Source organism: Miniopterus schreibersii (assembly GCF_964146895.1).
Source record: "Miniopterus schreibersii genome assembly, chromosome: 12".
Classification (NCBI taxonomy): Eukaryota; Metazoa; Chordata; class Mammalia; order Chiroptera; family Miniopteridae; genus Miniopterus; species Miniopterus schreibersii.
Window position 1 is genome coordinate 49,792,890 of NC_138112.1, and position 15,170 is coordinate 49,808,059.

Below are 15,170 nucleotides of genomic sequence, written 5' to 3' on the forward strand. Positions count from 1 at the left end.
GTCAGGGCTAGTGGTGCAGATTTGAATATATCCTAAAGACTGTGGAATTCATGAGATGAGTTGATTTCTATGAGAGGGAAAATAGACAAACAATCCAAACAGAAACAACAAGAACAGCCCCTGATCACTTTTGAGCAATTACTATAAAGTAAGCATGCACTTACTGAAATTACCAGATTATCTTGGGGGGGGGATTAATTTTTATCAACATTTTTCAAATGATAGGGCCAGTGCTGAGCATTAGACATATTTTTGTCATACAAACAATATGTTGCAAGGATAGGACTGTGATGCAGTGACTCACTTATTTCCTTTGCCTGGAACGTTCCTGATTTTGGCTATGAAAGTCATCTATCTCAGGGACCCCCTCAGTCCCAGGCAAACTGGAACAATAGGTCACATTAACTGGCACCCATAGCTGCTGGGTTCCAAACCTTAAGCTGTTCTTTTTTTTTTTAAATCCTCACCTGAGGATATTTTTTCCATTGCTTTTCAGAGAGAGTGGAAGAGAGAGAGAGAGAAACACCAGTATGAGAGAGACACATCAGTTGGTTGCTCTCAACGGGGGCCAGGGATCGAGCCTGCAACTGAGGTACATGCCCTTGGCCAAAATCGAACCCAGGACCCTTCAGTCTGCAGGCCGATGCTCTAGCCATTGAGCCAAACCGGCGAGGGCCAAACCTTAAGCTTTTAATTGGTATGTTATACTGCTTCTACTGAGGATTGATGAACCAAAAACCAGAGATGGGACCTTAGGAAATGTTACTAACAAAAACTGGGAGACGACTATAAGGTCCATACTTGACAGGTCATGTCTGCATCCTTTCTCCGTTTTACCCCCGGTCCATAGCACAATGTCTGAGACGGAGCAGATGCTCAATAAATAGACGTGTAGCGAGTTCATTGATGATTGGTTACCAGTGACTGGAGGAATTAAGAAACAAGAGAATTAATACGCCAATATTATATCCTGCAAGGGTCTGGAAGGGAGCTCGTAGGCTGAAGTAGTTAATACCAATATTTGTTCAGTAAAAGGTGCTGATCTTGCAAACGAGTGGTCATGAGAACCTGCGGGATTCAGGCTTTGTCGAGAGGGTCACACAGAAGCTTACAGATGTTTGGGAGAGAGGGAGACGCATGCACTCGTGCATGGGGGCGGCTGCTAGTTGCAGACACCGGGAAGCAAGACCTGCACCTGAGGAGCAGATGAGCTAAGGGTGAGCCGAGCAAGGCGTTTTCTCTCTCCTTTGCCTCAGAGAGTCCGCACAGTGAAACGAAAACGGGAGGACTCCCTACAGCAAAACTGCACCCTGAGCAGTAAGAGGCGCTCCATAGGACAGGGTTTCTCCCTCGCTCCAGAAAGACTGGCGGCGGTAACCAAGGCCGCGGGGGTGACAGTGGAGGGCACAGGAACGTCTTCCTAGGAGATGCCTAACAGCCTCTCCGACAGGTGAAGCTGTAGTTCGCTAATCTTTCAGTCTTTCCCTTTTCGGGCTGAACCCCGCCCCTGCCATTAAAGCAGGATGGGCTTGAGGCCCTCGCTACGCCGGTCAGTCCCTTCTGACTTTTCCTAAGGGGGTCAGCCCATTCTTAATAGTGTTCTCCGAAAGGCACGTGATATATCCAAGTGGGGGATGACTGGCATGGGACGGAGCGTGGCTGTCACCTCTTGTTCTGACCTGAAACATACTGCGCAGCTTGAAATGTCATTAGCCTTGCAGGCTGCAAGCCCCCCCAGGCCTCAGATGTCTCTGCTTGTTTCTCCCACTTGCTTTGCTGATGTGCAGCCTGTATATTTTCCCCCCTGTAATTTTCTCTCTGCCGCTGTAAAAGAAGCAGTACTGCGTTAGCCGTGGGGGAGGCCTCCGTGCTCTATCTTGTTTATCGTTAATAAGTCCCCCCAGGTCTGTTCTCATTTCCAAGCTACTAATGTCTGGTAATGATTTCCAAGTCAGAACACACACAGCTGTATAGTCGAACCCCAGGTTAAATTTGGTTTTCTGACACATCACCTGTTTTGAGTTTGAAAGTACAACTAGACGTGTTGTGAAAATTACTCAAGAGAAAGGAGAAAGGGGTATAATAAAAAAGTTCTCTCCTTTGACCTACTCGCTACCACACCACTGGGGAAAAAACGTTTCCCTTGATCTCTGAAATCAACTTGCAGAAGTTTCAGCCCCCGAGGCAGGTACAGTTACAGTTGTTACGCTGTTAAAACTTGTGCAAAGCCACTTCTTTCTTGAAGGGTAGGAAAATTGACTGGGGCTAGGCTGGGATTGGTTTGCTTGCTGTGGGTATCAACATCTCTGAATTATATTTTCCTCCATGCTCAAGCATCCTAAGAACCTCAAAATAAAGAACAAAGCGGACCGACGAGGCGCAACCAGACTTTTTTTTTTTTAAACAAAATTGAGTACAATGGTGGCTTTCAGAATCTGCGAAAAATAGCAATGCAGGAAACTTAGTTCTAATGTAAGCTTAGCCATGGAATTTTATTGAAAAAAAATTTCATCTGAGCATGGAGCTTTGAAATAATGAATGTGCAAGGAGAAGCACAAGGAGATCACAGAGCCATTACTTACAATAAGAAAAAAGCAAGTACACTTTAATGATTCTAGATTCGTGTGTGGAATGTTTTGCCTGATTTTTGTTTCGTTGCCTCTTTGTCATCGGAGGTCTGATGATGTGGGTAAATATCATGGGCGAATGTCTTTGTGTTTGCTCAGCGGAGAACAGTTGCTGTTTGTAAATAGGATGCATCCTCTCTTTGGATGCCTTGGGACATGTATAATAGATTAAGTTGGTTTTATGCAGAGCAAACAGGTCTGTATTACCAAGAATATGAGTAATGTCGGTTTCCATAATTGCTAACATCTGGCTTTCCATAAATCTGTTAAATTGCATGGAAGCAGAATGAGATTTCTGTGTCATAAGTAAAGCAATTACATGGAACTCTGTAGGCAATGGGGTTCTATATTCAGCTGTGAAATCCTTTCATTCCCGAGCTACGAAAGCAAATCCAGGGTTTTGCACCTTGCTGTGAGTGCACATACTAGGTGTGTTCATCTTTATGCTCAGGGTTCTTCATTTATGAGGGGAAAACACTGCCAATACGCTTGCAACTTTGTGACACCAAACAAATGTTGAAAAAGCGTATTATAGTTGGGCATTAATTGCCAATTTAGAGATTTTAAAGGAGACCATCAATTGAATATTCTTTTTTAGTCATTTTTTGTGGGTCTGTTGAAATTACTCTTCCAGACAATTTCTTTAGTGATTCGTTAATGGGCTTTCCTCTGTATATATCTTCAAGCATTTGACAAGAAACTGGGGAGGGGAAGGAGGAGGGCAGGTTGCCTTGCTATTTCAGTGTGGTGCCTATTTTGCTGTGTTTGTCATGCTTTGAACCAGACCCAAGGACTTTTCCAGACAGAAACTTAACAATGAAATGTTTTCCCTGAAGGAGAAGGTTGTGGTTATGCCCTAGGCTTATTGAACAACCCAGAGAACAAATGTCGGCAAAGTTGGCTCTATAATAGTATCAGTCTGTACATTTTCTGAATTTAATTTAAACAAATACATTGGACATCCTCAGTGTATTATGTTGCACTGGCACTGAGAAGAGAAAAATGACAATATTTAGTCTCTGCACTCAATGAGCTCACTAGTTATCTATGGGGATGGCTATATGAAACATGTAACTCCTGAGAGAGGAATGCAAGAGTAGCATTGCGTACGAGGTAAGAGACAGCGAAATGTCATAATGACCATCTTGCAGAATGAGGGGCGGTGTTATTTGATCCTGATTTTGATGAATTCATGGGAGTGAAGATAGCACAGGAATGAAAGTGCTTACCTTTTCAATTAATTAACTTGTGCTCCACCTCATTCCATATAGGCTGAGGAGATGAGAGAGGTTTCTGGCAGGAGCATCACATGGTAAATGTGTTGGGAGTGACATGGGCATGACCAGGAACAGTAACACAATGAAGGAGTATCTGTGGTCTGATTGTGGTTGACCTGGAATCTAGGCTTCTTCATGTGGGATTATTTCCACACTTTTCAAAGGAGGAATCATTATCCATTAACTGAATGTCTTAACTGAGGCAAAAATTGGTGGGACAAAGACAAACAGTAAGTCACGGGATGAATTAGCTTCTAGAAATACCATTGGAATTCCTTAACATCTCCTACTTTGTACCACTGCTGTGAAGCCAAGTTTTATACCAATACCGTGCTTGCATTCAGGCAGGAAAGATAGGCCGTTTCTCTCGCATTTGTAAGTCACAGTAATTTCAAAATTCTAGCAGACTTTGACTAATTATATAATTCTCAAAATTTTAACTAAAGATACTAAAGAGGATTCACGTAAGATCTTATCCTTGAAAATGAGTTTCAGCGTCTGGAGGGTAAATCGTTGAAAGCAGAGAAAACCGCAGACCATGGAGTCTCCTGAAAGATGGCACAGGCCTTGGCCGTGAGGCGGCCCGGTGCAGTGGGAAGAGCTCAGAGCCCCTGTCAGAAGGCCCGGGACACAGGCCTTGCTCTCACCTGTACTAGCTGTGCGGCCACTCAGCCGTCTCTGGACACTGATGTCTTCCTTTGTAACGTGTGAATAACCATTTCGGCTTGCGACTCTGTGGCATAATTCATGAGAAGGAGCTCTGAAATACTTTGAAGCAACATATTCTGAAGTAGCGGTAAAATTGATTCCATGCTTTTGAGCATTTTATTGCTTTGAGCACTTTAGGTGAAAATGCCAATGACAATTAATTTTTCTTTAATTTAGTCCATAATCCTTAACCAAGTGCTTGCAACCTTATACATATTTAACATGAAATTTAGGCTGTAGAGTAAGTTAATTGACACTCTTCTTATTCTGACTTACCAATAGTTATCCGTACGTACTCCTGAGTTCCTCCTTACTACCTTCACGGGGACAATGTCTTACCTGTCATGGGACATTTATAGCAACCAGTGTGCAAAGAACCTTGTGCATAGCAAACTTGGTAAAAACTTATTGGAATCAATTTCGTGACCTGAAGGACAGTTGAAGGGCATGGCAGTAGACTGATCAGACTTTTCTTGAGTGGTCTCAGAACTAGTACAAAGAAGTAGAAGCTACCGGTTAATATATTTCATTTCAATTTAAGGAAGGCATTTCTAAGAATAATTCAGTGATGGAATTTGCTGCCTTGTGAGGTAATACATTGCCTGCCGGGGCTGGATAACTCTGTTTGGATTGTTGTTAAGGTCACTTGAGCTCTGAAAGTCAGGGAGGACTGACTGGATTTATGTTTTCTTCCCATACTGGATAGCAATGAAAAACAGCAAAATAAATGTGTGTCTTTCATCACCATCCAAACCATGCCTTACTGCAGCTCTGAGATGTTTTCTGATGTGGTAAAATGCTGCTGGCCATGAGGATGGTGAGGCTTGATTAGGAAAACACCTCCCAAGAACTGTTCCCTCTTCTTTCATCCTTGGTCCCAGGATCTGCTGGAAGTCTAACTGGCTCAGGGTTGCCCTAATTACCTACTTGGTCCTACTCAGTGCTAATCTATTCACACCTTTTCTAAAAGACTCAGATCTCCATAGGGTGTAGCAACACTGTTGATGAATTAGCAGTGTTTATGCTCTCTGGATGGCATAGTTCTTGAGACTCTCCTAAAATTAGTACAGAGCTGCTACTAGATAACTTAGTAATTTGAGTGTAACAGTTGCAAGTTTGAATCTCAGACCTGCCACTTATTAGCCATATGACAGTGGGCATGATAATTAACTTCTATGATGAGCCTCAGCTCCATTGTTTGCAAAATAGAGAAAAGAACAGGCCCTCCACCACAAAGCTGCCTTGCAGAGTAAACGAGGTTATGCATGTGAGCAGCTTGGCACAGTACCTGGCACAAGGTAAATGCTCATCAGTGCTAATGGATGCTGTTGTAAATGATTATTATTTTCTAATAATTGGCTAGATTCAAAAGCTCTGCGCTTTCTTCATTGCAGACATTGACGAGTGTGCCTTACGAACACATACCTGTTGGAATGATTCTGCCTGTGTCAACTTGGCGGGGGGCTTCGACTGCCTCTGTCCCTCTGGGCCCTCCTGCTCTGGTGACTGCCCCCACGAAGGAGAACTGAAGCGCAACGGGCAGGTGTGGACCCTGAAAGAAGACAGGTGTTCAGTCTGCTCCTGCAAGGTAGGAACAGACCTGCGGTGCTGCAGACCTTGCAACTGTGCTGCAGACCTTGCAACTGTGCTGCAGACATTGCAACTGTGCTTTCTCTCCCTCCCACCTCTTTCCCGACACCTGTTGGCTTGCGGTGTCCTGTAGCTCGTGTCCTAATCCAGGCAACAGCTAATGATGATGCCAGGTGCCAGGCACACCTGCTCTTAGCGGAAAGTGAGGTATGGGGTTGGGAAGCGACTGCAGAGCCCAGGGGTTGCAGGGCAGAGAAGCCAGTGAGTCCTCCCCCTGAGAGCTGCAGTGCCTTAAGGGTGGTTGGGGGAGAGTTTTAATGAGCCCTCTTCCCACACTTATACCAACTGGCTAATTAAAATTATTTTGCCCGAAATGATCACCTGTAAGAACTTGCTCCCTTCTGTGGTGGCATCATACAGAAAAGTGAGGCTCAGAGGCGTGCCTCCAGCGGTCAGAGACAGGCCGACCTCCATTCTGAACAATTGGACTGATGATATGGAAGCTTCTGGTAAATGATGTCTTCTTTGTTGTGCTCAGGGCCAGGCTGTTCCTTACATTAAGTTGTTCGGAAGTGGGTTTACTGCTTATGGAAATAAAATTCTGTCATCGGCTGGCTTTGCTTTATGCTTAGCCAAATGAGCCTATCAAAGTGTTTGATTTCCTTGTGCTTCATTTCATCTCTTGTTGATCTTGCCCATTCATTTTCCTTGGACGGTGCTTCGCCGTAGCTCTCGCATTGTATTGTTGTGTCTTTCGGGAGGAGACTGTTTAATCTGGGGCTTTATGGGCATGGGGACCACAGGATAGTACTTGCTGGGTAGCCTCTTAGAGAGCTGGTGTCCTGAGAAGTTCAGAGGCTTCCTGAAAACAGTTGAACTGGACCTTGAGAAGTTCCAGTTCCTTCACCTCCTTCTAGTCTGCTACACCCGCGACAGACCTGGGGCGCCTGTTCAGGAGAGCTGTATATCAAGTCTTTAGATCATTACCCCCAACACCCATTTTATACATAAACCTAATTCAAAACACCCAAACTCAGGCCCATAGCCCCCATTTATGGAGCACCTCCCATGTTCCAAGCACCCTGTAACTTAAAAACAGCATCACGTTTAATACGGCTCAACTTTGAAAGATGAAGAAACCGAGTTTCTGAGTTTCAGGACAAGTGATATGTGCCAAATGTCACAAGATATAAATGTTTAAGCTGGGACTTGAATTCCACTTGCTTGCCCCCAATTTCATAGTTTTCTCATCTCGCCATATGTCCTGGAAAACTCTACAGATGATGTCTGTTTTACACAATCAGCCAACCCAACTCACTTGAGCTCAAACGCCCAACTCAGAACTATGTTAATGACTATGGGACATTCCCTCAGGAAGTTTTCAAGTGATTAGGTACAACATTTAACCGTGTGGCACTGACTCAACGGGAAACACTTTTAAGAGAAGGGAAGCTCGTTGTGGGTTAGAATAGTTGAGGAGGGCTTATGGAAGAGGTTGGCAATTCGGCCTCCATTCAGTGAGCAAAATCTGGAAAATTTTCTTTACTAGATCTTTTCTAGAAAATATTGTTTTTCTAAACTTTAGAGGATCATCACAACCTGACCTCATATTTATTTTAAGCTTTCTGGATCCCCAGGCCCTGGAACAGGCAAAAAATTTTACTTGAGTCTTGACTAGGGTAAAACCAATATTTCTTTCTCAGTTTTTGTTTTGTTTAAGCCCACAATAAAGCATGGAACTTACCAATCATTTACAGTTTCCCAAAGCTTCATTAACTGTGCTAACAATCCAAGCAGCCTAAGTTCATTAATTCTACATCCACTCATAAAGTTCCTTTGAAGTCTTAAGAGAATTAGATTGACGTTGCCACAGGAATTAAACAGCCCTTTCAATCTTGTGTTGTTAATATAAAGCACCTCCACAACCACTGTACCCCTTTAGGAATAAAGTACTAGGCAGATTTCTTTACATACGCCTTTTTACAATTGTATTTATTAGTCATTAACAGCGTTATCTCCCAAGAGGTTGTGGGAAATAAAGAAGGTCTTATTTCAGGAGCTGAATACAGACCCATAAATCAAATTCTATAAATAATCCTCAAAAAAGAATTTACTTGCGACCCTTCTTATTTGTTTCCATGATTTATAGTTGAAAGTGTTCCATTCTGATTTTTTCAACTTTTTTTCAGTTACAGTTGACATACAATACTCTATTAGATTCAGGTGCATAACACAGTGATTAGGTATTTATATAACTTATGAAGTGATCACCCTGGTAAGTCCAGGACTCATCTGACACTACCTAACTAATACAGTTATTACAGTATTATTGAGTCTAGTCCCCGCGCTGTACTTTAGTCCCTGTGATTATTTTTATAACTGGCAATTAGTATTTCTTAATTCCTTCTACTCCCTCACCCGTCCTCCGAACCCCCTCTCCTCAGACAACCATCTGTTTTGTTTGTTTGGTTTTTTATATTGTTTCTTAGATTCCACATGTAAGTAAAATAATACGTTGTCTTTCTTTCTCTGTCTGATATATTTCACTTAGCGTAATACCCTCTGGGTCCACTCACGTTGTTGCAGATGGCAAGTAGCAGCGAATATATTCTTTGGTTCAGTAGTTCGTTTTTTGGTTTTGTTGTTGGTTTCCTTGGCTGTGTAAAAACTTTTTAGTTTCATGTAGTCCCATTTGTTCATTTTTCCTTTTGTTTCCCTTGCCCAAGGAGACATATCCCAAAAAATATTGCTAAGAGCAATGTCAAAGAGTTTACCGCTAATGTTGTCTTTGGGGAGTTTTATGGTTTCGGGGGCTTGCATTTAAGTCTTTAGTCCACTTTGAGATTATTCGTGTCTATAGTATAAGAAAGTGATCCAGTTTCCCCACCATCATTTGTTGCAGAGACTGTCTTTACCCCCGTGTATGTTCTTGCCTCCTGTTTCATAGATTTATGGACCATACAGGCATGGATTTATTTTCTGCCTCCTCTATCTGTTGCACTGATCTGTGTTCGTTTCTTTTTAATGCCAGTACGGTGCTGTTTTGACCACGACAGACTTGCAGTTTGAGATCAGGTGGCAAGATAGCTCCAACTTTGTTCTTTCTTCTCAAGATCGCTTTGGATATTTGGGGGCTTTTCTGGTTCTGTGTAATTTTTAAGATTATTTGTTCCAGTTCTGTGAAAAATGCCACTGGTATTTTGGCAGGGATTTTATCAATCTGTATTGCTTTGGTGGTTTAGACCTTTTAATGACGTGCACTTTTCCCGCCCGTGAGCAGAGCGTACCCTCCAGGGACTCAGTCCTACTTCAGTTCTTTCTTCCATGTCTTTTCATTTTCCAAGTATGGGGTTTTAAACCCCTTGGTTAAATGCATTCCTGTGTGCCCTACTCTTTTTGATGCCATTGTAAATGGGATTGTTTCCTTCATTTCATTTTCTGACCATTTGCATCGACGTATAAAAATGCATCTGATTCCCAAATATTAATTTTGTATCCTGCTACTTTCTACTGCGTTCACTTATTAGTTATAACAGTTTTTCGGTGGGTTCTTTAGGCTTCTCTCTCTATAGTATCATGTCATCTGCAAATAACGATAGCTTCAGTTTTTGCTTTCCAATTCCAATGCCTTTTATTTACTTACTTTCGCCTGATTTCTGTGGCTAGAGTTTCCAATACCTTGTTGAATAAAAGTGGTGCAAGAGGATATTCTTTTCTTTTTCGTGATTTTAAAGTAAAAGCTTTTAGCTTTCCGCCGTGGAGTATGATGATAGCGGTGGGGTTGACGTATACGACCTTTATTACATTGAGATGTGTTGTCTATTCCCACTTTGCTGAGAGTTTTTTTTTTTATCATAAGTGGGTCTTGGATTTTTGTCGAATGCTTTTTCTGCACCTATTGATGTGATCATATGATATTTACCCTTCATTTTGTTTATGCGATAATATCGTGCTAATTGATTGGTGGGTATTGATCCAATTTGGCTTCCCAGGAATAAATCCCACTTGATCGTGGCGTATGATCTTTTTAATGTATTGCTGAATTAGGTTTGCTAGTATTTCACTGAGGATTTTGCATCTATGTTCATCAGGGATATTGGTCTAAAATTTTTTTTTGTAGTGTCTTTGTTGTGGGGGGATTTGTTTGTTTGTTTGTTTTTTATCTGTATAACGCTAGCCTCGCAAAATGAACTTGGGAGCATTCCTTCCACTTTGATTTTTTGGAATAGTTTGGGAAGAGTAAGTATTAATTTTTCTTTGAATGTTTGGTAAAATCCATCTGGTCCAGGGCTTTTGTTTGTTGGGAATATTTTGATTACTGATTTGACTTTGATGAGAGTTACTGCTCTCTTCAGATTTTTTTTCTTCCTGATTCAGCTTTGAAAGAGTTGGTGTATTTCTAGAAATTTATCCATTTTTCCGAGTTTTCCAATTTGTTGGCATATAATTGTTTGTAGTATTTCCTCATAATCCTTTGTATTTCTGTGGTATCCGTTGTCACTTCTCTTTCATTTCTGATTTTATTTACTTTGGCCCTCTCTTCTTTTTTATGATGGGTCTGACTAAAGGTTTATCAATTTTGTTTATCTTTTCAAAGAACCAACTCTTGGTTTCACTGATTATTTCTTTTGTTTGTTTGTTTTAGACTCTTGCTTATTTTTGCTGATCTTTATTATTTCCTTCCTTCTACTCACTTTGATCTTAGTTTGTTCTTTATGTAGTTCTTCAGATGTATATTTGAGATTTCTCTTGTTTCTTGAGGTAGGCCTGTATTGCTATCCATTTCCCTTTTGTAGCTTATTTGGATGTGTCCTATAGACTTTGGGTCATTGTGTTTTCATTTCCTTTTGTCTCTTTTGACTTCTCCCTTGATCTCATTGTTTACCCATTTGTTGTTTAGTAGCATGTTATTTAGCCTCCATGTGTGTTTGTGTGTTTTTCAGCTTTCTTTTTATAATTGATTTCTACTTTCATACCATTGGGTTGGGAGAAGATGCTTGATATGATTTCAGTCTTCTTAAATTTATTGAGACTTGTTTTGTGGCCTAACGTGTGGTTGTACTGAAAAATCTTCTATGTGCACTTGAAAAGAATGTATATTCTGCTTCTTTGGGGTGAAATGTCATAAAAATATCAATTATGTGCCTTTTCTCTACTGTGTCAATAAGGCCACTATTTCCTTGTTGATTTTCTGTGTGCATGATCCATCCATTGATGTCAATAGTGTGCTCAAGTCCCCTACTATGCTGCCTATTTCTCCCTTTATGTCTGCCAATATTTACTTTATATATTCAGGTACTCCTACATTGGGTGTGTAAATGTTTATGAGAGTTATATCCTCTTGTTGGATTCATCCCTTTATCATTATGAAATGCCCTTTTGGTCTCTTGGTACAATTCTTTTTTAAAAGTCTATTTTGTCTCACAAGTATTGCTACCCCAGTTTTTTTTTTTTTCATTTCCACTTGCGTAAAATATCTTTTCCCATCCTTTTACTTTCAGTCTGTGTTTCTTTTACTCTGAAGTGGGTCTCTTATAGGCAGTTTTATTATCCTTCATCCACCTGTCTTTTGGTTGGAGCATTTAGTCCACATGACATTTAAAGTGATCATCAATAGGTATGTAGTTATAGCCATTTTATTTTTTGTCTTTATGATTGTTTTTGTAGTTCTTTTCTGTCCCTTTCTTATTCTCTTGTATGCTGATGACTTTCTATAGTGTTGTGTTTGGGTTCCTTCTCTTTATTTCTTGTACATCTCTAGCTTTTTGGTTTCTGATTCATATATACCAACCTATGTTTATAGCAGTCTATTTTAAGTTGCTGACACTTAAGTTCACATTCTATAATCTCTACATTTTTTTACTCACTCCCTCCCCACTTAAGTTTTTGTCATTATTTTTTATTTCTTGTGTGTGTGTTTATGTGTATCCTCTAATTTATTATTGTAATTACACATGATCTTCCTACTTTTGCCTTTTAACATTTGTACTAGCTTTATAGTTGGTGGGTCCACTGTTTTTACAATGTGTTTGCCTTTGTCAAAGAGATTTTATTTTAAACTCAGCTTTCTTATTCATATTTATGATCTTTTCTACATAAAGGACCCCCTTTAATATTTCTTGTAACATTGGCTTAGTTGTGATGAACTCCTTTAGCTTTTTCTTGTCTGGGAAACTGTATCTCTCCTTTGATTCTGTGTGATAGTCCCACCGGGTAGAGTAATCTTGGTTGTAGGTCCCTTCTGGCCTGCAAAGTTTCTGTTGAGAAATCAGCTGATAGTCTTATCGGAGCTTCCTTGTATGTTATTAACTGTTTTTTCTTTTGCTGCTTTTAAGAGTCTTTCTTGTCCTTAACCTTTGACATTTTAATTATGATGTGTGTTGGTGTGGGCTTCTTTGGGTTCTTCTTGTTTGGGACTCTCTGTACTTCCTGGACATTTATGTCTGTCTCCTTTGCCAGGTTTGGGGAGTTTTCCATCATTATTTTTAGAATAGGTTTTCAATTTCTTGCTCTCACTCTTCTCCTTCTGGTGTCCCTGTGATGCAGATATTGGTATGCTTGAAGTCATTGCAGATACACCTTAAATTATTCTTATTTTTTAAAATGTTTTCCTTTTCTGCTGCTGCCCTTGGGTGTTTTCTGCTACTTTGTCTTCCAGGTTGCTGGTTTGATCCTCTGCTTTATCTAATCTGCTGTTTATTCCTTCTAGTGCAGTTATTGTATTCTTCATTTCTGATTGGTTCATTTTTATGGTTTTTATCTCTTTTTTTGAAGTTCTCACTGAGTTCATCCATTCTTCCCCTTAGCTTATTGAGCTTCCTTATAAAGTGTGTTTTGAACTCTGTATCTGGTAGATTGCTTATCTCTATTTTGTTTAATTCTTTTACTGACATTTTTCTGGTTCTTTCATTTGGGACGTGTTTCTTTGCCTCCTCATTTTTGCTTATTTCCTGTGTTTGTTTCTATGTGTTAGGTAGATTTCATACATCTCACAGTGTTGGCAGAGTGGCCTTATGTAGTGGGTGTTCTGTGAGGCCCAGTGGCACAGTCCCTCTTCACCTGAGCTGGTTACTCCAGGGGTGTCCCTTGTGTGGGTTGTGTGTGCCTTCTTTTTGTAGTTGAGCCTTAATTGCTAATAGCATGTCAGTGGGTGGGATTGACCCTCAGGCTGAATGGATGTGAAAGTCTGTCTACCTTGACTAAAGTGGACACTGATTTGCAGAGCTGACCTCATGTAGTGGAAGTCACCTTTAGCAGGACTCTAGCTGAGTTCACCCTTCAGGTTTATCACTTGTGAAGCTAGTTGGGCGGTGCTCTGATGTCGTCTGAAGTCGGCCACCAGGTGTTTTGGTTCTTGAAAGGGGCTGCTGTGTACGCCACTTATGCCTAACCTGGTACAGTGTAGTGGAAGCTACAGAGTGATTTGCAGTTGGTTGCCACTTGTTCTGGTGTTGGCGGCACTTGGGAGATTCTATGCTGTGAACCAAGGCCAGCTATCACTAGTATCAGGCTTGGGACCCTTTTGTGGGCCTCACAGTGTGAGCTGAGGCCAGCCACCACTTATGCCAGGCTTTGGCAACTTATTTGAAGCTATATTCCAAATAAGTACTGGCTGGAGCTTATGCCAGGCTTGGAGTCACCTCATGGGTTTTACAATATAAGATGAGACCAGTCACCCTTTGTGCCAGGCTTGGGGCTACCGAGCAAGAGATACAGGGCACACTGAGGCCAGCCATTGCTTGTTTGAGTTCTGTAGCCCTTGGAAAGATTTTAGGGTAGTCCACAGTGGAAGCCAAGACAGGCCACTTTTGTGGAAAAGCCTCTGGAAGAGGTTTGGCATGAGGCATGAGTTGTTGGGTGGGCAGGGTCTCAGAGAATCCCCAGGGCAGGGAAAATGGTATTAGCCAGGTTAATGGAGAGCACAGATTTGGTGTCCACATGCACCAAGCTGGCTGAGTGGAAAGAGTGCTCAACAAAGGGATAATGGTGGTTGCTAGCACTTCCATCCCTGGAGAGAGGTGCCCTGACCAAGCTCCTCCAGTCCTTGCCCTGAAGTTAGTCAATTTATTTAGTTCTTCCTCCTATGTCCCTGGCACTTTTTGAGCTCCTGCCTCTATGCTGGAGCCCAGAATAAGTGAGTTTGTGAGAGCAAGTCTATATTCAGGCCCCTCAATAGGACACATAGGTCAGCAGCCCTTCATCTCACTTGGATGCAATCCTGCTGGTTTTCACAGCCAGATGTTCCTGGGGACTCCTCTTCCTGGCACTGGTGCCACAGACTGCAGAGACCAGTGTGGATCTGGAACCCATTGTTTCTCAGAGGAGACCTCTACAGTTGAGATATCCCTCCCAATTCTTAATTGCCACACCGTGGTTGTGAGACCTGCCCATTCCATGTCTCTGCTTCACCTACCAGTCTTGTCGTAGCTGCTTCTTTGTACCTTTAGTTGTAGGACTTCTCTTCAGCTAGTCTTTAGGTGGAGCTCAGTGATGGCTGTTCTCTAATTTAGTTGTAATTGTGATGTGGTCCTGGGAGGAGGCGATCACAGCAGTTACCTTCTCCGCCAAAAATCGTGGGAGTTCTGTTCTATTCTATTTTTGATAAGAAAAAAAAATCTCCAGTTCTCAGTCATCCAAATTGACTATTACAATGACATTATCTTAGAGGCTAAGAAATAAAATTAAGGTTAGGATATAAAGTACTAGCTTTTTAATCCTGTCCTTGACGTTTCAAATTCAAGTAAAACCAAATCACACAAGCCAACAAAGGATGCGGGCTTACTTTTAAAAGAAGCAGGTGGTCAAAGTTCTTTTAAAAGGCCACTTTCCCCTTGAGAGTCAACATACCACTTTAGTGTTTCTTGCCAATTTAAAAAAAAAAAGGCCTTGAAACATGTCCACTGCTGAATGGAGTTCGAAGATAAAACTAGGCTGACACAAGTGCATTTGGGCTTTTGTTTCGATGCTA

The 15,170-nt window shown here is 41.5% G+C and overlaps 1 protein-coding gene across 6 annotated transcripts in view; it reads left to right on the plus strand.

Moving 5' to 3' along the window:
* NELL1 (neural EGFL like 1) overlaps positions 1 to 15,170 on the plus strand; it is a 618,076-nt gene that overhangs the window by 590,336 nt on the left and 12,570 nt on the right. For all 6 annotated transcript variants that reach the window (XM_081154971.1, XM_081154973.1, XM_081154974.1 and 3 more), the window contains one exon: positions 6,007 to 6,200. In XM_081154971.1, the coding sequence (XP_081011097.1) occupies positions 6,007 to 6,200 (194 nt within the window). The remainder of the gene's footprint in view (positions 1 to 6,006; positions 6,201 to 15,170) is intronic.